At 48.4% G+C, this 24093-nt stretch overlaps 1 protein-coding gene across 1 annotated transcript; it reads right to left on the bottom strand.

Moving 5' to 3' along the window:
- Nucleotides 1-10592: 10592 nt before the first annotated feature.
- On the bottom strand, nt 10593-23712 carry Cd2 (CD2 molecule). The gene is made up of 5 exons (XM_052179632.1): nt 23555-23712; nt 23129-23437; nt 17594-17824; nt 14271-14393; nt 10593-10957 (listed from the first exon to the last, which is right to left on the bottom strand). The coding sequence occupies exons 1-5, from the start codon at nt 23607-23609 to the stop codon at nt 10644-10646; spliced, it is 1032 nt and encodes a 343-aa protein (XP_052035592.1). The 5' UTR covers nt 23610-23712; the 3' UTR covers nt 10593-10643.
- Between the last annotated feature and the right edge of the window lie 381 nt (nt 23713-24093).

Here is a 24093-nt window from a genome sequence, read left to right as displayed (position 1 = left end):
CAGCAACAAAGTACAGAGCACCTGCTCAGCAAAGACAAGATCGGGTATCTACATCAAGAGACACCCAAGCGTCACAACTCCAGAAGCCTAGATCTAGATGTAAAAACACAAACACGAACAGACAAGACACTGTGCCTCCTGCAGAAGCCAAATTCCCTATTGCACCAGGCCCTGAGAATTGCAAGTTAGCAATTGCTTCAGATAGCAATTAAGAGTTTGTTCAAGGGCCTTAAAGAGGATCTGAAGAAACGCCTCAATGAAGACCATGGAAGCACAAACCGTTGAGCGAAATGATGAGAAACAAGAACAATTCAAGACACGAAAGGAGAACGTAGCAAAGGGTTAGAATTAGTAAAGGAACCCAAACAGAAACAAACCTGGAGGTGATAAACTTAGGATGCAAAAAACAAAAGTAAATCCAAACATTGTCAGAGGTGAATCTCACCAGCAGATGACACGGAAGAGAGGCGTTCAGGGACGGCAAAGTAGAGGAGGTGGATAGCTCAGTCAAAGAGAATAAGAAACCTAAGAAATCTCAGGTGCACAGCACACATGAAGTATGAAAGGAGGAAGCCTGTGAACAAGAGGAAGGGAGGATGGAGAAGAAACCCAGGACAAAGTCACAGAAAAGACTTTTAACAAAATCGGAGATGAATTTCCCCAGTCTAAAGAAGGAGATGCCTACCAATGAACATGAAGCTTACAGAACACCAAACAGCCTGAGCCAGAAAAGGAAGTCCACACGTCACATATTAATCAAGAAACTAAATGTACAGTACAAAGAAAAAATATTAAAAATAGAAGCTACAAGGAGAAAAGACCAAATCACATATAAAGGCAGGCCTGTTAAAATAACACCTGACTTTTCAATGGAGACTCTGAAAACCAGAAGGGCCTGCTAGATATTCCACAAACTCTGAGATACCACAGATGCCAGCCCAGTCTACTATGCCCAGAAAAACTATCAGTCACAAGTGATGGAGAGGAAAAAAATGATAAAACCAAATGGAAACAATTTCTATTAGTCAATCCAGCTCTACAAAAGGCACTAGAAAGAAAACCTCAGTCTGAACAGATTAACTCCACTCAAGAAGACATGAGGAATAAACCCAGGACAGGAGCCGGGCAGTGGTGGCACACACATTTAATTCCAGCACTCCGGAAGCAGAGGCAGCCAAAGGTTTGAGTTCAAAGCCAGCCTGGTCTTCAGCAAGAGTTCCAGGACTACCAGGATTGCACAGAGAAACGATGTCTTGAAAAAACAAAAACAATAACAGAACATTACAAACAAACAAACAAACAACAACAACAATAAAATAATAGCAAAACAATAAATCAGATAAGGGGGAAAGCAAACACCATAACAAGAAAACAACAGTAATCAATAGACACTTCTCATTGATAACTCTCAAATTAAGGGTCTCAATTTGCTAATAAAAAGACACATAGTCGCAGTATTAGAAAACAAGATCCACCTTCATGCTGCATCCAAGAAACACATCTTAACATTGTGGGTGGAGATTACTACCTCAGGGTAAAGGGATGAAAGAGATTCTAAGTGAGCGGGCTTAAGAAGCAAGCTAATGCAGCCATGTTAACATCTGACAAAAGAGACTTCAAGCCAAAAGTAATCAGAAGAGATGGGGAAGGATGCTACATGCATAGGAAAGTCCACCAAGAAGGTTTTGCAACTTAAACATTCTTGCACCAATCACAGGGCACTCAAGTTCAAAAGAAGAAACACTACTATAGCTAGAATCACAGATTGACCCTCACCCGGGCGTAGGGGTGACTACAGTACCCCACTCTCACCAATAGGCAGATCAGCCAGACAAAAACTGAACAGAGAAATTCTGGAGTTAAATGATACCATAAATCAAATGGACCTAACAGAAAGCTGCAGAACTTCTTAACCTTACAGAAGATTATACTTTCTTCTTAGCAGCTCATGGAAAATTTTCCAAAACAGGCCATGCGCTGGGACACAAAGCAAGTCTCAACACATAAAAAGAAAATTGAAATAATTCCCAGCATCCTCTCTGACCATCATGGACTAAAACTAGTGGTTTGTTTTGCTTTATTCTGTTAGCTGGTCTTGTGGTGTTTTCTTTTTTAAAATGCTTGTGTGTGTGTGTGCTCGCATGCATGTGTGCATGTGTATGTGCTTATGTGTCTGTTACTTACAGTGCACATGTGAAGGTCAGGGGATGCCTTTCATGAATTGGTTCTCGATTTCTTCCATGGGTTCTGGGGATCAAACTCATGTCACCAAGCTTGCCTGGAAAGTGTTTCCACCTTCTGAGCCATGCAGCTGGCCCTCGTGATGCTTCCTTGATTGCCATGCTTGATAATCCACCATGTCATTCTGGGTAAACTGAACGAAAGTCAGTCAGTGGTAGGTTGTGTAAGGATTTCTGTCCTTCAGAAATCCCAATGTCATTGGCCTCTTAATGAGCTCCCTCCTCTGGAGTGTGGATCCCACATCTGCTTCTCATTCTCTTACCCTTTATGGGTGGACCAATGAGCCGTGTGCGTGTGGGCTGAATGTGGACCTTTGTTTCTTTCTTTCTTTCTTTCTTTCTTTCTTTCTTTCTTTCTTTCTTTCTTTCTTTCTTTCTTTCTTTCTTTCTTTCTTTCTTTCTTTCTTTCTTTCTTCCTTCCTTCCTTCCTTCCTTCCTTCCTTCCTTCGTTCCTTCCTTCCTTCCTTTCTTTCTTTCTCCTTTTTTCTTTTTCTTTTTTTAGGTCAGTTACATTATGAGCAAACTCCAGCAGGGTAGGATCTTGCAAATTTCTCCTGAGGAAAGATTTTGATTTGAAAAACATAGTATTCTAAATTTTTCAGAATGACTGTGTTTTCTCTCCTCTGGCAAGATGTTTGAGATTTTTTTCCCCCTCAAACATCTCTGAAATACTGGTCATCAAGTTCATGGCAGTGAAGTCCACAGTTTGAGGGCCTCCCTTGAGCAGCTATCCCTGGGGCTGTGCCTGGGGCTTTATTGTGGTAAAGAACAGTTCTCTGTATCTCCAACTTACGTGCACCCGCTTGCTTTGTGACTCCATCTCTTATGGCTGAATTTTCTTTTCTATTATTTCTCTTAATTAAAAAAAATTTTTGTGTTTATGGTTTTTGTTTATTTATTTATAATTTTATTCAATTTATTTACTGAGACAGGGTCTCACTAAGCATCCTGGGATGACCAGGAACTCATGATCTTCCTGCCTGAGCCCTCCTGAGGCAGAGACTACTTGTCTGAATTTTCAATTTGTTCAGCGTTTTAATTGTTAAAATACAATGGAGATGTCTAGCTTCATAGATGAGGAACCAGAAATCCTAACACTCTAGTGAGACCTTTTAATATGGAGATAATGTCCTTCCATTCTGAAAGTGTTCTAGAATTATCTCACGGGCAATAAACCTTCTGTTCTGCCCTTTCTTCTGAAATGTCTATTCCTTCTATTTTGAACACACTTGTCTTATTCTGCTATTATATTTATAATTCCCTAGGACAGTCTTTGTTCTGTAAACATTCCCCTTTTGGAGTTTTCTGTTATTTTTCTCATGAACAAATAGTTCCCCATCCTTTGCAGGCTTTAAGCCTTGTGTGTGGTTTCACCTCGTTCTCCCCTGCATCTGTTTCTGTGCATTTGAACCATCGCCTCTCCCATTGTTTCCTTCATCTCCATCAGGGTCCATGACCATCTGCTGGTGTCTAAGAGGGGAGCATCAGGGGCTGAACTCTCAGCGAGGAGGCAGTGCTCAGTGACTTCAGAGTGTACCCCAGAGCCACGGAGCTGGGAAGCCCGGGTGTTGATGCTGTCAGGCTTTCTCTCTCCAGCTGATAAAACGTTGATGCTAGTGGGTCATTTTCCAATAGTCTGCCTGAAACCCTATCATGAACATTCTACCTGATCTCTGCCACCTGGACCCTCACTTTCAGTAGAAAATGGTTATCTAACCTCTCATATTTAATGTATACCCTGCTGTCAACAATTTCCAGCATCCTCTAATCCAGGAACCGTGTGTTTTACCATCTCTGGAGAAGAACCAAAAAGGCTTCTACTGACAGCAATCGATCCTTATAGGGCACAGAAATGGGTGTAACTCTCCCTATCTTCCTACCCAACTTCTGGCTCTCCTACATTGAACTTACGATTCTCCTATCTCAGCCTCCTGGGCACTGGGATTCCAGTTGTGTGTACTGTGTTTGACCCTAACTGCTCCTTTAAATGATCTTGCACCGATCTTCCATTGTAGCCCCATCTATCCTCCATATGGGACATGGTGCTTCCAATTCTTAATGGTGACTCCCGATCTTATGAACAGTCAGTATTTAATGCTATGAACTCATTTATGCTATCTTTTTCCTTGCTGCCTTGGTATTTGTAGGAGTTGGAGTGAAAATGGCCACCGTAGGCTAATATATTCGAATGCTTGATCTTAGCTGGTGGAACTATTTGGGAAGAATTAGGAGGTGTGTCCTTATTGAAGGAGTTGGGTATAGATTTGGGGTTTGAAAAAGCCCATGCTCTCTTTGCCTCATGCTTGTGAATCAGATATAAGCCTCAGCTTCTGCACCAGTATCATGCCTGCTGCCATGTTTCCTGCCATGATGGTCATAGACTCTCACCCTCCGGACCTGTGAACCCCAAATTAAATGCTTACTTTTATAAGTTGCTTTGGTCCTGGTGTTTTCTCACAGCAATTGAGAATTAACTAAAATGGTGTTGACTCAACTTTTAGAATCTCTTAGTCAGCTACCAACCTTCATCTGCTTTCTCCAGTTCCCCAAAATGCTATTGTTTTTCCTATTCCTCCTTTCCTGTGGCTCGTGCCTTTTGTGTCTGTTGAGTTTAATGTAATATGTAGAGCTTCAGGGGACAGTAAAAGCTGGTGCATTGGGTGACTCCCTAGCTTTCACTGGGAAATTCCTGGCCTTCTGTTGGCCTTGTCCTGCCTCTGGCCTGAGGACAACTCTACTTCTAGACATGGCCTCCTCAGTCCATATGTCTGGGTTTGGCTTGGTTGGTTCCTTTGACCTCCCTAGAACTGGTTGAGTGTTTGCTCAAATCCAGGAAGGTCAATAACCCACCTCTAGTCATTAGCTGCCAGCACCTCCCCTGTGCTAACTCTGACCAGGATGGGTGGGTGGTGATACCCCAAGTAAGCAGACTGGCCAATGCAAAGATCAGACCTGCCCCTAGCCCTAACTCTGTGTAGCTGTGACTAAAGCAGCAGGCTGCCTGGAAGACTGAGGTCCAGACGGACTATCAGAATCATCCTGCTTACAGGGCAGGGCAGGGCAGGGCAGGGCAGGGGCAGCAGGCTAGTGGCTCAGTCTAGGCCTTGTGGGGTTGTCTCTTGAGCTTCTAATGCCTCCAGCATGATCTCTCGAGGTGGTGAATGTTAGGGAACTGACTCAGGTAGATCCAACTCGGAGCAGGCTACGTGTCACCTTAGGGAATGCTTACTGATTAATTTATAACTGGTGATACCCTTTTCCGATGACTAAACCATTTATAGTTGTTACCCATTATCAAGCCACAGGTATAAATGGTGCAGGAGAGGGAACCACATGCACAGTGGGAGCAGCATGTACAGTGAGGTGGCAAACACATCAGTGAGCTTTGGAAATGGAGTAATCATAGCCCAGTGGGCATGGAGATGGAGAGCTGGGGGGACACAGAGGACTGGTGAGGTGGCCTTTTTTTTTTAAATGGGGTAGTGCATTAGTGTCCTGTTGCTGTGAAGAGACACCATGATCAAGGCAACTCTTATAAAGGAAAGCATTTAATTGGGGGCTTGCTGACAGTTTCTGAAGCTTACTCCCTTATTATCATGGTGTGAAGCATGGCAGCATGCAGACGGGCGGGATGCTGGGGAAGCAGCTGAGAGCTTTACATCCTGGTCCTGAGGCAAGAGAGAGAGAGGGGGGTGAGGGGAAGGGGGAGGGGGAGGGGGGAGGGGGGAGAGAGAGGGAGAGGGAGGGGGAGAAGGAGGGGGAGGGGAGGGGGAAAGGGAGGGGGAGAGAGAGAGAGAGAGAGAGAGAGAGAGAGAGAGAGAGAGAGAGAGAGAGAGAGAAATACTAGACCTGTAGCAGACTTTTGAAACTTCAAACCCCCCCCCCCCAGGACACACCTCCTCTAACAGGGCCACACCTTCTAATCCTTCCAAACAGTTCACCAACTGGGGACTAAGTTTGCAAATATATGAGCCTATGGGGTCATTCTCCTTGATGAATGTGGCCAGTCCAGGAAGAACATGGTCATCCTGAGAATAGCTGATAGCCCCAAGAATGTACTGCAGTCTCTTACAATAGTAAACCTGAAGGAGGAGCCTGTGGAAGCTGCCAGACGTTGCATTGCTATGGGAGTTAAGACACACACAGTGCAGGCTGGGCTGTACACTCAGATGATCTGGCCATGTAAGGGATGACTTGTGATATGAAAGAAATGTGTGGGTGCTGCTCTCCCCTAACCTCTGATTTGCTGGACAAATTGGATGAAGGATGAGATAAGGTGGGGTGTTGGTTTGCCATTTCTTATAGCTGGAGTAGAGGCAGGAGGTGGGAGGGGCTAAAATGAAAGGGAGTACATGGTAGGAATGTGCCAAAGACTCCCCTTCTTGACTCTGGGCCAAGCAACCGGTTTGTACTGGCCCGGAGATGTCCACAGCAGTGGAGGAGATGCATGAAGATCCCCATGAAGTTCACCAGGATGGAGAAGCTTAGCTGCTCATAGAAAGTGTGGCGAACGACCTAGGATAAAACCTTCCATCCAAGCCACTGTGGCCAGCAATGGTCCTTTAAGACAGACAATACAATCTGTTCATGTATGAACCTCGCCAATCCCGTTCTTTGCTATTTCTTTAGCTGCTGTCTCCTGAGACCCTTGTTGGAATGGATGGTGGTAGTCTTCAGAGATCCTGCCACCCTTCCTAAGAATGATTCATCGTTATGTAGATGCTATGACGTTAGCCTCCAGGTGTTTTACAGACTTAGAAAAATCATCTGAAAGAAAACAGGTGCACTTAAGGGAGCAAGGATGGGAAACCAGTTCACAAGGGCACAAGGGCCAGGCATCGCTTGGTGTTCTCAGGAGCTTTGTGGTTGAGGAAGGCATAGATGGTACTCATTAAGGTGATTGAGAAAATCCCCCAACAGCCCGTGCCTGTTGATGTTGCAGCAATGGCTAAAGGATGAGCAAAAGGAATCCAGCAAAAGGTGGGAAAAGATGCTTCAAAATGCAGAGGTAGTAACCTCTGAAAACACCCAGGCTCAGGGATGAGATACCTCCCTAAAGTTGTTGGCCAGAGAGGACCCCAAAACAATACAGGTTATTTCCACTGCTGTTGGTTGACCTCCGCTTATAGAAAGAAGGATGGTAAGAGTTATCAGGCCCTCACTTGGGATCTCAGCCACACCCTTCTGCACCATCCTCCCATCTGTGTATAGTTCTGCCAAGCTACAAGTCTCCGGAGAAGAGACTGAAGGGGCTCATCTGTGCAACTGTGGAGAAATCCTCTTCTATGCCAGAGTGAGGCTTCCATGAATGTGACTTCTTTGGAGTTCTTCATGCTCCTCCTGTGAGTTATCCCTCCCTCCCTCACGCTCCGTAAGAAAGTCCAATAAAGCATCTTAAAAAATGCTCAACTTCATTAGTCATTAGGGAATGCAAATCAAAACAACCCTGAGATTTCATCTTACACCAGTCAGAATGGCTAAGATTAAAAATTCAGGAGACAGCAGGTGTTGGAGAGGGTGTGGAGAAAGAGGAACACTCCTCCACTGCTGGTGGGGTTGCAAATTGGTACAACCACTCTGGAAATCAGTCTGGCGGTTCCTCCGAAAACTGGGCACCTCACTTCCAGAAGATCCAGCTATACCACTCCTGGGCATATACCCAGAGGATTCCCCTCCATGTAATAAGGATACATGCTCTACTATGTTCATAGCAGCCCTATTTATAATTGCCAGATGCTGGAAAGAACCCAGGTATCCCTCAACAGAAGAGTGGATGCAAAAAATGTGGTATATCTACACAATGGAGTACTATTCAGCCATTAGAAACAATGAATTCATGAAATTCTTAGGCAAATGGATGGAGCTAGAGAACATCATACTAAGTGAGGTAACCCAGACTCAAAAGTGAATCATGGTATGCACTCACTAATAAGTGGATATTAACCTAGAAACCTGGAATACCCAAAACATAATCCACACATCAAATGAGGTACAAGAAGAAAGGAGGAGTGGCCCCTGGTTCTGGAAAGACTCAGTGAAGCAGTATTCGGCAAAACCAGAACGGGGAAGTGGGAAGGGGTAGGTGGGAGGACAGGAGAAGAGAAGGGGGCTTACGGGACTTTCGGGGAGTGGGGGGCTAGAAAAATGGGAAATCATTTGAAATGTAAATAAATTATATAGAATAAAAAAATTAAAAAAAAACAAAACAAAAAAATTATTAAAAAAATAAAAATAAAAAACAAAAAACAAAAAAAAAACAAAAAAAAAAAAAAGAAAGTCCAATAAACTCCCTGGTTTGCCATGTTGGACTTCGGCGGAGTTGTGCTGTGCTCTGAGGCTGTTGACCTGTCTGTAGTAAGCAGACATGTACATCTCCCAGGAAAAGTTCAGGCAACCTTGTAGTTTGGCAAAACATGCCAGTTGGGAAGGACTATGGCACCGGCATAAGCAATAGAATAGCACTTTCCTCGACATGGGTCATTCTACACTCTCTCCTCCAGTCCATTAGCATCTATTAGTTTAGTTGTCCTAGCCTGTTACAGCTTACCTCAAATGTCACCACCTCCTGGAAGCTCTCATGCCACCCCAGTTTAGTGACCCACTCCCCAGTCTGCCTTTTCTTGGGCTCCCTTCCTGCCTCTGCTCTGTGTGCGCCACTACAGGTTCCGTTTGTGTTGTCATTGGCCCACTGCCTGCCTTGCCTCTTGAGCTGCCTGGATACACAGATGTCATTGTGCCTCTTGCTTTTAGTGTCTTCTTCTAGATTCTAACACAGATTCACAGCAGAGTTCAGTGACTATCAAATGAATAAAGGGACTGTCATAGAGGACCAAACATCGCATGCTAGATGTGTCCTGTGGCATACCAAATGTTACAGAACAGTGGGAGAAAGGCGGGGCAAGGGGATGGAAAAGAAGGAAGGCTTTCTGCAGGGATGGAAGTAGGGAAGCTATTGTATCAGGATGGCCAGTGGACTCCGAGTCCATTGCTTGGGACTGAGATGGAAGTGAAATCCTCAAATCAGAAACGCTCTGCTCTTCTCCTGGATAGATCCTGCGATGACTGTTTTGTAACTGGAACTAATGTTTGAATGTTTAGAAGGGCATGGGACAAGGCCGGGTGGTGGTGGTAAATACCTTTAATCCTGACACTGGACAGGCAGGGTGAGATTTCTGTGAGTTGTAGGCCAGCCTCATCTACAGAGCTAGTTCTAGGACAGCCAGGGCTACACAGAGAAACCCTGTCTTGAAAATAAAAGGGAGTGGGGCATAGACTTAGTTTGTCTTTGCCCTAGTCATTTACTGGGTTCTAAACAAGAGACACCAGATTGAAAGGAAAAACGTAACTGAGCCCTCACAGGAAGTCCTTAGTATATTCAATCTTTGTGGTTTACCCCCCAGAGCTTCCTGCCAGCTCTTACCCAGGCTTACCATGCCTAAGAAGACAAGGAGACGTGGGCAGACCAGGCCACAAGCATGCCCTATGTTGTAAAGCAGGTGCCTCTGGCAGATGAGTTTCCAATTTTAACTGAACACCTCCCTCAACCCCGGTCTCTCCAGAGGCAAGTCTGCTATAACTGCTGGTGAGGACTGCTTTGCCCTGCTCAGGAGGGTCACCTACAGTACTCAGGAATGGAGTCAGAGGCCTACTAGCCTGCCCTTTGGATGTTGCCTGATAGGATCTTGCTATCTCCAGTATCTATAGAGACCCCCCTCTTTACACTATTAATGCTACAGACCATTGTGAGCCCATTTGAGTGGTCAAAAGAGTGAGCCTCCATAGGCACCTGTTGTTAAGGTGTGCGCAAAGAGGTGTCTACACAGGATGCTGGGACCCTTTGCAGCTAACACACAGGTGCCGGTTCTGGTCAGAGGTGATGACTCCTTATAATCAATCCAGCAGCCTGAGTGGACCAGATTTGATATCATTGTCACCGCAACCAGCCTCTTTCCCATTTTGCAGCTTCCTCTCTCAGACCCTGGTCTCCTTTCTAAAACAAGCAGGGTTAAGTGACCGGTGTCCCCTGGGGTACCTGGGGAACTCAAGAGCCTCTGCTCAGATAACTACCTGTAGAACACGAGCCAGTGGCCACGTGGTAGCTCACATGGGTAGAGGCCCTGAGAGGAAGGGGAGGCCTTTATGCTCCTGTCCAACATCCTTACATCCACACGCTTACAGTCTCTGTGCTTCTGACATGACAGATCTAAGAAGAGGCCACAGATGCCAGAGGCCAGACCGAGTGGCTGCATGGCTGAGTCAAAAGGAATCACTTTGTGTCCTGCAAGCCTTGGGAGGCATTCGGGACCCCCTTGTATAAAACCCTCGATGGACGAGTGAGCACGCTCACTGGGAGAAGATGAATCCACACAGCTTTTTTTATTGGAAATGACAGATCCTGCCTTTTTAATTAGAGGGTGGCAATGAAACATCTCTACTCCCACAGGGAGGCTTTGGCTGGACTCGGGGTCTGGGCAAGGGAGGGCCTTTCTGCTGGTGCACCTGTGTGCCTGATGGAGGAGGTCTCTTCTTCTGCTGGTACTCACGGCTACGGTGGCTTGGAGGCAAGGGACGATGGCCAGGTGTCTGGAGATGATGGCCAGGTGGAGGAGGAGCTTGGGACGCCACTGGATTCTGCGCTGCTGCAGCTGGGGTTGGGTGTGGCTTGGGGCCCCTTTCCACAGTGCTCGTTCTGGAAGCTTTTATCTCCAGTTCTTCATCTGAAATGGCAAGACTTTTTAAGAGCTCGTTCTGATGATAACGAACAATATAACATGGGTGTGCAAATGTGTGTGTGTGTGTGTACATATGCAGGTAAGCGTGTATGTGTGTGCGAAGCCACTGCTCTGGGATTGAAAGTACCACCTTGCCCTTTATATGTGGATTCCAAGGATTCTATTTCAGTCCCCAGGCTTGAAAAATAAGCCCTTTACTAATCGGGCTGCCTCCCCAGCCCCACGATGGGACCATTGAACGTGTTTCATGTGATAGGCATCAGACCAGCTGCTTCAGGAGATGTAAAAAGGAAAGGGAAGTCACTCCCACCCTCTTCAAGTTCTGGGTATGTCAGGGGAGAGAGAAACATTGGCCACAGATACCCTGAGACCCCAGGCCTCTTTAGAATCCAAAAATATGAGGGGAGAGAGACCTAGGTAGAGAGCTTTGTGCCAAGGCTGCAGAGTGTAGAGTGAGTACTGGATCTGGGAGCTCTAGCTGAATGTTGCCTAGAGGTAATCAGCAAGATTGCTAAGCAACAGCCCTCATGGCCTGAGGCCTCTGTAATCCAGCTCTGAGTGGTTGGTCATGAAGGCCATTAGTGACTATACTTCTTCTGTGGAGTCTCTAGAGTAGGACTGCCTTTTATTCAATTTGATTGTCACACAAGTCATATTCTGAAAAGAAACTGGAGTGCCCTCCAAGGGGCAATCTAGCCCTTAGAAATGGACTAGCCTTCCAAATTCATAAGCAAGCCCCATCTCTTGGGCTTTAGTGGGAAGATGGATCCTTTCCTCATGCATTGGGATTTTCTGCTTTGTGTGTGACTTCCACCCAGGAAGACAAGCCTGGGACTGTGTAGATCTTCTTACACTGTTTTTAAATCACACAGGAAATCTGTGGGAACAGGCAGCTGCCAGAGGCCTGGAGGCACTGCTGGGCTCCTTCAGGACACATTCTTGGTATTCCAATCCCTGAGCCTTGGCCATCCTCAAGGCGCCAGGGGGAGCTTCTCTGTGGGGTAAATGAATGGTCGTTTGTACCTTTATAGAGCATGTGTCTTGAGAAGCATATCTCCACATCACCAGGGGGCTGACCTACGGACCCCTGCTGACACACTGGCTACTGTCAATGCATTGCGAATGCAAAGCCTCAAAGTCAAACAAGGTGGTTTGGACACCTGAGTGACCTGGGTACATCCTCTAAGCACATACATAAAAAGACACCCAAAATTCAGAACATGTCCTTTACGCCATGTTCGGTGCCCCGGAAGTGCCTGCGGTCATGTTTGGAGGGGTATAGGTGAGACTTTGACCCTAATGCTGGGTCCAGCAGGTGACCCTTCATCCACAGTGGCAATCTCCTGTGACTCTCTGCTGGCTCTTGTGCTTGGTGGCACTGTTTTCTTCCTGTGTTTTCTCACATGCTCTATGTGTAAGGCCCACTGCTAAGCCGCAGTAATGACTCAGGCAGCAGTGCTGTCCTCAGTGAGTGACAGAGCCAGACAGCACATCCCATTGTCAGCCTCCACCCACTAGAAGGTGCAAAGAACCACTTGAGAAGGGGGAGGGGGGAGGTGTGACCAGACGCTGAGCCCTTACACTGAGTGGGGCAGCAAGCTGGCTCTGGGGAAGCTATACACTTGCTACGACCTATGCCACCCACCTGTTAAGAGCAGGACCATAGGGCCCCAGAACAACTTCTCCAGAAAGGCCCACCACTGCCTAAACATCTGCTCCAGGAGCCTTTCGTGTTCTTTTTCTTTCTTTTAAGACTGTCTCTTGATGACTCAGCTCAGGTTATTGATGCGGGTGAGGAAAACCAGGCCCATAGATGTCAAATTTAAAGAGGAGTTATGTAAGAACAAGATAAAACTGCCTTAAAATTCAAGTGCTAGGAATCGCCTCTGCTTAGACGTGCTTCGGCCTATGGGCTGTAGGATCTGAGGTGATAAGCTAGCTTCTACATCTGTGCAGATGTCTACCTTTAAGATCATGAAGAGGGACATGGTAGTGCATTGAAAAAACTCAACTGTGTTCCTGGGACAGGCCACTTTATTCGTGTAAGCTATTGTCATATTTCTCTTCTCAGTTTGGTGGTAGCAGAGGTTGCCATGTCTCTGTGACACCTGAGCTCCGCCTTGGAGGAATGTGTCTGACCACTGGGCAGTGAGAGTGAACTTTATAAGGAGGACGGAGACAGGATGAGCAGAGCACAGCAATAAGGAAGCCAGGGTCAAGGGCTCTACGCGCCACCAAGCTGTACTGATGGCGTCCTGGGAGGGATGTGAGACGGGGAAGGTGCAGAGAGAATGATGTCCCCGGCCCCGGGTGGGGGAAGTGGTACACAAGAAGACAGATGAGGATGCTGGCCTCAAGGGAGGATGGGGGCAACACTGAGGTGTGAAGAAGGAAACCAACCCTCTGGGGCTCAGGGCTAAGGGCCAGCACTGTGGGGTGTGGGCACACCCTGCCCATAGGCTGAGCTGGAAACATCACAGGGCTTCCTCTAGGCGGAGACCTGCAGGGATGGCACCCAGCCCTGTGTGAGTCTGAGATTTCTCAGGACCCTGGAGACATGCCCACCCACTAGCATGTCCAACTAAAGGCTGCCCTTACCCCAGTATCTGTAGTGACACTTGAACATAGTCCCTGACATATCGTCCCTTGGGTGGCCAGCTCTCTGCTTAGGATCACAATAATGAATTTCTGCTTTGTAGGCTGCAGGATAAGTCTGCATCAAGGAAACCATACTCCCAACCTGAAAGCACCACTTCCTGAACATCCAGCCAGGAAACAAAGGGCCATCACCCTGATTTGGGCTTTTATTTTCTTGCAGCTCTGGGAATCAAATTTAGAGCCTCTCACTCTGAGCACTCTACACTGACCCACCTCGAGTGCCTCCTGGCCGGAGATAGTTTTATCTGTATTCCCAAGAGCTTGGCCCTGAAGGCATCTCTGAGCCACCCAAGGCCAAGACATTTGTTCATAGACATGGGATTTGGGTAGAAATTGCTCTATCCTTCTGAAAGTTTGTGGACCATTCAGGGACCTCCCCACTAGCCTTTCACCAAAGCAGCCTCATGTGGTGGATTCTGGGAAGATAGACAGCCTGACTGCAGCTTCTCAAAGGGCCTTTGATGTTACCCCTGAGAACTCTCCTTCAGAAATCAATCTTACAGAGCCACCCAGAACCCCCGGGTCCAACCCTGCTGTTCTGATTCTACCCATCCCTTTCTTCCCTTCACAGACTCAAGCAGGGACGTTCCCACGGGGATTTCACTGAGGCCCACAGTGACGAAGAAGTGGGCGTGCTTACCTTTTCTTCTCCTGTTTCGTTTTTTCCTCTTGCAGATACAGAAAATGAACAGCCCCCCAAGGGTCACCAAGAGGAGTCCTCCTGCACTGGCCCCCACTATGAGATAGAGGGGCAGATCTTTCTCTGCAAGAAGAAAAGACGGTTAAGGAAAAGGTCTTGGGCAGAGTGGTCCCTTCCTTTGTTGCTATGGCCCAGGCCCCAGCCTCCTACATCACACGGATGAAAGAGTTCCACGGGGATTTTCTACCTCCTGGAGGCTGGCTTCTGGGCCTGGAGTGTTATGTGAGTCTGTGAGGGCTGAGCAGCAGTGCCTGCCCACCTCACCCCATCCCCCACCGAGGAGAGCATCCAAGCCCTAGAGAGGGAAGATGAGTTGCCCGGGGCCTTGTGGGACCTTTCTCCAAGTGAAGCACCCCCCAGCTTCAGAGGTCAGCTCTTCTTCCTCCCAGACTCCTCCTGGGTTCAGGAAAGCCGCCTAGATACTCAGTGGTTAGCAGTGGCATCTGAAGTTCTGATCCCTTCATCAGCCACAGCAAGGAAGGATAACAGAGAGGAAAACAGCCCCATGGTTGCTCCTGTTTAGTTTAGCTCTTCTAGGTAAGGGCTGTGTGACCTTTGGTAAGATGTCCCCACTTCTCTGAGTCTGTTTCCTTCTTTGTACAATGGAAACAAATGCACCTTACATCACAGAGTAGCTGTCGGAAGTCAGATCAGATAATGGATGGAAAAGTGCTTTTGTAAACTGTAAAACAACACTTAGAAGTGAGGTCTTACTCTTGCCATCCTTTCTGCCCTGGGGTTTTCTGGTAGCTGTTTCCCAGGAGGGGGGCTAAACCATCTGCTCTTCGTGAATCGATAGCAGTTACAGAGAGCATGGAGCAGGGGCTCAGAGGACCGTGGGGAGAAGGACCGGGAGCTGAGGCCAGCTTCACAGAGGCCAAAGACTGTTAGCACTCCTGACCAGAGCCGGGCCCAGGGCCCGCTGGAGGTCCACCGAGCAGGGCAGAGGGTCAGAGCAAGCTGTTGATGCTGGCTCCCTCCTTCCCTCCAGTCCTCCCCTCCCCTAGTCCTTGCCTGTCATCTGAGAACCTCTCTGGGCACTGTCTGCTTAGGGGCATCCCTCGGCAACCCCTGAAGCTGCTTCAGGGATGAATTCAGAGACCTTCAGGCCCTGTTGGCTTGCCAAGGTTCTGGAATGTCTAAGTCAGCTCCCGAGTGTGAGCGGGGGTAAACAGACAAGGCGTCCTGTTCAAGCTGAATCTCTAACAGATCCTTCCTACGGGTCCTCAGGCAGGACCTCCACCCCTTCCCCAGATGCTGTTGGAAAGCAGGTCCGCCGTCCACAGTACGGTCTCGGGTTTGCCCATCGCAGCGCTCTGGGTGCCTGGTGGTGTCCCTGGTGGGGACATCAGTAGCTGTAGCTCTGTCACAGGTCCTTGCAGCAGCTCATTCTGTCTATCCTTCCCATGCTTCCCATCGGAGACACTGTTCCTGTGCTTATGTGACAGAGCACTACTCCAGGCCAGCTGCTTCCTCCTCGCCGGAGCCCAGCGCACAGGAGCCCAGCGCACAGGAGCCCAACGCACAGCACACAGGAGCCCAGCGCACAGGAGCCCAGCACACAGGAGCCCAGCGCACAGGAGCCCAGCGCACAGGAGCCCAGCAGACAGGAGCCCAGCGCACAGGAGCCCAGCGCACAGGAGCCCAGCGCACAGGAGCCCAGCGCACTCTCGCTTTATCTGAGCCTACAGCTAGGCCTGCCTTGGCCTTTAGAATGGGAGGACTTTCCTCTTCCTCCTTCGTGACCATTCCCTGGTCTGGCTTCAGCTTCTGCTGGGAACTACAGATTAAGGGAGCTGCATGCTCCCCTGTTCCCAAACCTAGCATTATTGCCTTCCAAGGCCTCGCCCTCCTTGATAAATACTGATTTTTATTCTGGAGGGATCTAGTTACACTAAATATGAAGCATGAGGTTGCCAGATAAAATACAAGACAGCCAGCTAAATTTGAATTTCAAATAAACAATGAATAATTTCTAGGATCAATAGATGGGACCAGGTTTTGAGGGTTCACTGACTAAGTCTGGTGTCTCTAACTCAGGGCTTTCTGAAAGAGGAAAACATTCTGGAGTCAGGGAGAGGCAGCTTCACTCTGCCTCTCACGCCTTTGTGATTGGGAAATAGAGGGTGGGGCAGGGAGGCAGAAGAGGGAGACTGCCCATGAACCTAGAGCATGGAGGGTAATAAAATCCTTCTGCATCTGTGCCTTCAGATACACACACACACACACACACACACACATGCACGCACATGCACACACATGCACATGCACATGCACACACACAATGTTTCACTGCCATTTGATCCCTCTGAGCATATGTGAGCTACACTCAGATCTTTAAGTGACGCACAGAAGTAACTGAGATAAAGTTCTAAAGGGCTGTCCCTTCTCTCTGGAACACTGACTCTTGCTTTTCGGGTTGCTCTGAGAACCTAGCCACCATGTTGTAAGGCAGCTCAAAGGCCCACTCAAGTGAAACAGAGTGAGGCCAGGGATTCCTTCCCATCCAATACTCCTATGCCAGGGCTTCTTTTCTCTGTGGAACATAGGAATCCCGCTGAGGGGAAGGAGCTCTGTTAGGGTCATACCAGCTACAGTCGGATGAACTGAAACATTCCAGACTGGGACTTGGGCAGTCTTCTCCTCAAATACTGTTGCTGGGTGCTAGGCACAGTGATGTACATCTGTAATCCAGCAAGGGATTAAGGCAGGAGCATTGCTGCAAGTTGGAAGGCAGCCTAGGCTAGCTACAGAGCAAGACTCTCCCCCAAAAGCAAAGCAGACTGAAACAAAAGAAAGACAAACTCTGGGAGCTTCAGGCTCTGGAGATCAATTAGGCCTTTGGTGTTGAGGGCTGACGGGAGCCACTGCAGAGCAGCACCGGCTCCTGTGGCAGGAAGGGTGTGCCTCTCTGCTCTCCAGTTCTCTTCTACCCTGCCCTGCCTCCCAGGCATTCTGAAACCTTGCTCCACACCAGGTGTCCGGCATGAAGCCTTTCCTTAGGCTAATCATGGTCCCTCTGGCAAAGGGCCTTCTTCAGCCCTGCAATCCTTTCTTCTGAAGGAGGCTCCTTGACTGTCTGAAGTGGACTGTCAAAATGGGTAGCCAGGAACCCACCTCCCCAAACGGTTCCAGGGAGAAATAAGTGTCTTTTCACTTCCTGTCCTGTGCCAGACTGGCCTCCCAGCCCAGCTCTGTAGCGCATGTGGGCCATCCCACAACCCCCTCCCACCCTACACCCCCCACCCTGCTCCACTCCGTACCTGGACAGTTGACAACTTCCATCTTAAACTTCCTGCTGACCCCGTTTATCGCCTCACACCTGAATGGTGCTTTCAGGTTGGTCCACTGGTAACTCATGATCTTCTGCTGGAGGGTCCTGAGATGATTACTTTCTTGATACAGCTTTAGTTCAATATCTGTCCCTTCGGAGACCTCACAGGTGAGGGTTGAATTGCTGCACTCCCAATAGATCACTGGCTTTGAGACCATCTCTAAAAGAAAGATCCGATTTCTTGATTTGTTCCCCCACCCCCACCCCCCCCACCCCCCGAGATAGGGTTTCTCTGTGTAACCCCGGCTGTCCTGGAACTTACTCTTGTAGACCAGGCTAGCCTCGAACTCAGAAATTCGCCTGCCTCTGCCTCCCAGAGTGCTGGGATTACAGGCGTGCGCCACCACCGCCCAGCTGAAAGATCCTATTTCTATTAGGCAAGCAGTGGATAATTTTTTTAAAGACTAGATCTCACTCTGAAGACCAGTTTGGCTTAGAAGTCATCTTCCTTCTGCCTCTACCCCCTGAGAGCTAGGACTGTGGAACCATGCTCCCATGTACAATAACCAGGGATTTGTTTGTCTGTTTAGTCTTAATAAATATGCCTATTAAAATCGAATTGGTTTTGGGGCCAGGGAAGTTCAAAAGTCTTAGTCTTGTTTTTACTTTTGTTTTTAGGTTTTTAAAAAAGATTTATTTATTTAATATATAGAGTGCTCTGTCTTCATGTACACCTACCTGCCAGAAGAGGGCATCAGATCACATTTTAGATGGTTGTGAACCACCATGTGGTTGCTGGCAACTGAAATCAGGACCTCTAGAAGAGCAGTCAGTGCTCTTAACCACTGAGCCACCTCTCCGGCCCTGGTTTGTTTTGTTTTGTTGTTTTTGAGACAATGCTTCAGGCCGGGCAGTGGTGGCACACACCTGTAATCCCAGCACTTGGGGGGCAGAGGCAGGCGGATTTCTGAGTTCAAGGCCAGCCTGGTCTACAGAGTGAGTTCCAGGATAGCCAGAGCTATACAGACAAACCCTGTCTCGAAAAAACCAAATCCAAAAATCCAAAAAAACAAAAAAACAAAACAAAAACAAAAACAAAAAACCAAAAAAGAGACAATGCTTCAACATAGCTCAGATGGGTCTCATGCTCAGTAGCTGAGGATGCCCCTAAATTCCTGATGCTCCCCCTCCCCCTCCTGGCACCTGGGAGGTAGGTGTGTGCCAGCACGCCAGGTTTCGTGTGGTGCTATGGACCAACCCAGGTTTTTCTGCATGGTAGACAAGCATCCTACCAACTAAGCTACATTTTATTGAAGTTCTTTTGAAAATAATTATATTCAATTGAGATAGAGCATCTTGAATACAGTCATTTCTGGTAAAGTTCATAGACACAGGATATGAGTAAAATAGGCATGGTAACGTGTGTTTATACAGCATCTGTGCCCGCCTGTGTTTTCACGTGGTGGGGGAGGGGCATCGTTAGGTTCTAACAGCAAGGCTCATGTTTGTCTTCCCTTTTGCACATGAGATGTCCAAAGCTATTTGACCTTCAATGCCTGGCGTTGGGGTAACTATTAAATATGACGAGTCAGGGCCTGCAGAGTTAGCTTAGCAGTGAAGGACGCTTGCAGCATTTCCAGAGAACCAGAGCTGGGTTTCCATGGCCTATGCTGTACAGCTCATTATTGCCTAGTTCCAGGAGAGTTGACCCCTCTTCTGGCCTCTGTCAGTAGCTGCACACATGTGGCACACACACACACACACACACACACACGAGGAGAGGGGGGATAAAATTAATTCTTAAAAATATGTCAGTCCAGAAGAACCCCCACAAAGGATTCCCAAGTCCAGAAGTGTAGATGAGGTTGGTCAACCATCCCAGCTTGGAGAAATGACTACAGGAGAGGCCTGCGGCCTTAGCTCGTTGCTGCCCAGCAGTGTCCAGGGAGCAGAGGCCCAGCACGGGGGTGGGGGGGTTGGGGGGCTGGGGATGGGGAGGGTGGGGGGGTGGTCTGAGAAGCCTACACTTACCAGAGTAAAAGCACCAGCAGGAGCCAGGACTGCTGTTCCCCCAAGGCTCTGAGTTAACGTCTGGCCTTGAAGGACCGCAGCTTTAAGGAACAGGGAAGTTACTCCCTCCCTGTCTCCAACCAGACAACCTGAGTGTGGCCAAGCCCTGGACAAGCCACCAGAGCTGGCTCTTAGAATCCCACTGCAAACTCCACACCCCTTCTGTTTAACATCCCAGGGGGAACTGCCCCCGCCCTTGGCGTTAGTGAGATCGGGCCCAGTACCCAGCTCCCCACTCCCCACCTGGAGACCCAGGCTGCCATCTTCTCCTCTCGGTGGACTCCTTTTGTCACACAGGGCAACGGTGAATTTTTCCGACTTCCCCTCTCTCTAGCTTTCAGACCACAGTGTCTTTCCCATAGGCCTCCCTAGTCTAATTCCATTTCCGCCCCAACATACAAGCATGCAGAAATGTAGTTTCCGTTCCACGCTGAGAGTCTGCGTATCTCAGAATAAAGAGAGGATAGCCTCATCGCCATCCAGCAGAGCAGCGTGTAGTCTCGGGGTTGCCTGGCGCAGACTGCCTGGCTTTCTAGAGTGAAAAACCTTCTTCGTAGTAAGATCCAATTATTTGGAGAAATACTGATTGAATTTTAAAAGGTTTTAAAGGTAGTTGGAGATCACCTACAGTTCTGTTATTCAGGGTTATTAACACTTTGATGCATATCTTTATCGGATATTTTCTATGCATAAATCCATAACATAATTTTTCAAATTAAAACTGGATTATGTACCTGGGGGTCAGAGAGCTGCGCTGAGGACTGAACCCATGACCCTAGGCATTAAGGCAAAAGCTCTATCACTGCACGATGCCCCAGCCCCCGGATCATGGGACTTCGTAACCTGCCTTCGATCTTTTACTGTGAAATTGTGCCATTATGGTCCCTTTTCATGGGCACCAGTGAATGGACATCTCTGTCAACTTTTTAAGTGGTGGTCCTTAAGCTGCTAAAGCACTAGCTTCCAAATGCACTCCTGTATTTTACTCAGGCAAACACAGTAGCAAGCAACCTTCTGTAGACAGTCTCCACATAAAATGGCTTCCTGAAAGTGACCTGGACGGTTTGAGAGGGGTGTTCCTAGATATGACTTTGTCCCCCACTCGCTTTGGTTTTTCAAGACAACGTTTCTCTGTGTAACCCTGGCTGCCCTGGAACTAGCTCTGTAGACCAGGCTGGCCCCTAACTCACAGGGATCCACCTGCCTTTCCCTCTCAAGAGCTGGAATTAAAGGTATAGGCCCCCATTCCCTGACGAGGTATGACTCCTTAATCTTGGGCCTCTGCAATTCTCCCCTCCACAGGAGTCTAGGGACCCTGAACTGTTCTGTCTCATAAGGGAAGGTAAAATCTAGGAGCACATAGGGCGCCATCACACTCACAACCCAAGACACCCCTCATTGGATAGTATAGGCCTCACGAGCATCCTGATAAATCTGAAATGTTCCAAAATTTGTCAAGCCACAACTCAGTACCACACATGGAGTCTCATGCTGTGAGACCTTGTTTCCTACACAAAACTACTTAAAATATTGTTTTAAATTGTCTTGACTAGTGTGTATAAAGTATATATAAGCACGGATGAATGTTGTGTTTATACCTATGTCCCATCTCCAAGATATAGCACACACACACACACACACACACATTTTTGAAATCTTTAAAAAGCTCCAAATCCTAAATGCTTCTAATCCCAAACTCATTGAGTAAGTGATATATAACCTGCACTGGGTAATCAGGTTTGGGGTCAGAGGACAATTTTCCAGTGCTCCGTAATATACAGTCATATATAATGGTGACAGGCCCTCAGGTTGAGTCAGCATACTGTGTAACAGTGGCATTTGCATACAATGGTGAAGCCACCGCTTTTAGTCTAAGGGGTATGGGTTTCCTTTTAGGGGGTAAGGAAAATGTTGCCTATGGTGATAACCACATAACCCTGTGACTGCGCAGAAAGCTGTTGAACTGTGCATGGCAAATGGGCAAGCCGTGTGGTGTGTGACTTCTATAACAATGAGCTTGTTTGGAAGAGGATATCACCATCCTTGTCAAGGCCTGGGCTGGAATTCTGACATTGTCCCTGTCAAACAGTGAGAATGTAGCCACTTCTGGCCAGGCCTATTTTATCATAGATGGATAGAGTTAAGGTCTCAGGATTGCCCACAAAAACCGGGTTAACATGCTCCTGACTTCTCTCCAGTAGCCGTTGTCAGCCCAGGTGACAGTGACAGAGCACATGAATAGGCTTCTATACAGGGCTCGGGACAGCTCAGTGTCACAGCAGGACCTAGCACAGTGCAGTCTGCAGTCCTGACTCTGACCGTTCTCGGTGCCCACCCCGTTTCTGGAACATTCTCTTTAGATAAAGTTACAGGATGGGGTCTGGGAAGGGTCATGCACAGAGGAGCTAACAACAGTGGGCCCTGGAGAGGGGTTGGTGTTAGGCCCAGGTGCTGAGGACAGGACAGGAAGGACACCGCAGGTGGGATGAGGGCAGCCCTTTCTGCAGTTCCTGCCTGAAGCTGAGAGAGTTGGTGCTTCCTGACTCTGCGCTGGGCAGGGCACTCTCGGCTTTCCCCTCTGCCCCCTGGTGCGAGCTGCCCTCTGTCCCTGGACGTTCAGCTTCGGTGCCACCCGTGTTTCGTTCTCTTCTTTCTCACCCACCCAAGCTTCCTTCGCTTCCTCTCATACCCACACCCGGCATGTTTGCACTCCTCCGCCTCTCTCAGGCGCCCTTTACTCCAGGCCAGTGGCTATCCGTGCCAACTGCTCAGCAGAAGCTCTGGGAACGCTACAGATGCCACTGACGCCCGGGTTCCATGGCAGGAACCTGGGCATCACTCCCTTCTTATGCCTCTCTTGCTGCTTCTTATTAAGAGTAAGACCACCTGCTTGGCCTCGCTTGGGTCACAGAAGAGGCTTCCTGGCTGATCTTCTCGTGTTCCCCCTCAGTGTCACGTCCTCTCAGTGCACACAGAGACAAAGCCGCACCTTGTGCATTTAGTTCAGGGACGAGCAAATTCGCCACCCACCTTCACTGTGTTGACGCTGAGAAGGCTAAACTGAGAAGCTGCTGGTCCTTCAGCTCAGCATCTCCAGCCCTATCTTGCCCTCTATCTCCTACAGAGCACGCTGACTTGAACGTAGCTCTCCAGGGCACCCTCTGACACCCTGTCTAGCTACCACTTCGTCAGCCATCGAGGGTGTCCACCTTCTTTCTCTGCTAACCTGCCTTCTTCTGATTAATGCCCATCTGGAACCTGGGAGTCTTTACACAGCCCCTTGGCCATGCCAAAGAGAGAATGAAGGACAGGCTGGAGGGCCAGCCTCACCCACCGGCGTCTTCACTGTGGGCCACACAAGAAGTGTCGGATGGGATGGTACAGAAACACTGCTCCTTAACTTGCTACATAGCACCCGTCCTAAAATGAAAAACTTTAGGGAATGAAGACTTACCCAGAATCCTCAAGTCCAGCGCCCTTTCTAGCCACCGTTTCCCATTTATGCCATACACCGTTACATTATAGGTGTCGCTGTCATTTCTGGTCATCGGCTTCTTTATCCTCAGGGATCCGTTTGCTAAGACCTCAAATACGTCTGATTTCAAATAAGCCTTCTCCTTCCTTTTAAACTCTGCCACCAGGGTGCTCCTCCTTTCCCATCGCACCTCATCAATAGCATCAGTCATTTGAAAGTCAGGGATGTCCAGGGTGACACCTTGACCCAAGACTCCCCAGATGATCCCATTGTCTTTGCAGTCTGCCCCTGTTAAAAAACAAAAAAGTAAGATGGGTTCTGAGGCCTTGGGACTACGGAGAATCTCCACCTTGGCCTCTCGTGTCCACTCCGAGGTCTCCAGAGCGGCTCCGCAAGCATGCTTACCTTTGCTGGAAAGGCTGAAGAGCAGAAAGAAACTACCCAGGAGTTTACATCTCATCTTTAGACTTCTTTTCCCAGGGGTGACTCTGAGTTCTTCTTTCTGTCCGGACCGTGGTGAGGCTGGCAGAAGCCACACCCAGCGACCTAACCACGTGCCTCGCTCTCATGCTCGCTCTTCACAGTAGGGAAGAAAACACACCCATGGGCCCTAGCGAACAACCCACGCGTTTGCTGCCCTCTTTAGCCGAAACAGGTGTCTGTGCCACATTCTAATCTTTGCAAAACAGTTTAGGGTGTCAGGTTTTAGCACCCCACAGAGGAAGAGGAGGAACTAAGAGGTCAGTTGCCAGAGCTATCCTTTTATAAACAAGGGCTTAAACATAGCTGTCCACTCAGTGCTGCTGCCTTCAGCAGGACCAAGCAGACTCACTGGCTACCGGTCACAAGGGAGTAGAATTCAGATGTGTGTATTTGGGAAGGATTGGGAGGCGTGGCCTTGTTGGAGGTGTTTCACTGGAGGATGGGCTTAGAGGTCTCTAAAG

Source organism: Apodemus sylvaticus, chromosome 4, assembly GCF_947179515.1.
Source record: "Apodemus sylvaticus chromosome 4, mApoSyl1.1, whole genome shotgun sequence".
Classification (NCBI taxonomy): domain Eukaryota; kingdom Metazoa; phylum Chordata; class Mammalia; order Rodentia; family Muridae; genus Apodemus; species Apodemus sylvaticus.
This window is presented reverse-complemented; position numbering and strand designations above follow the sequence as displayed.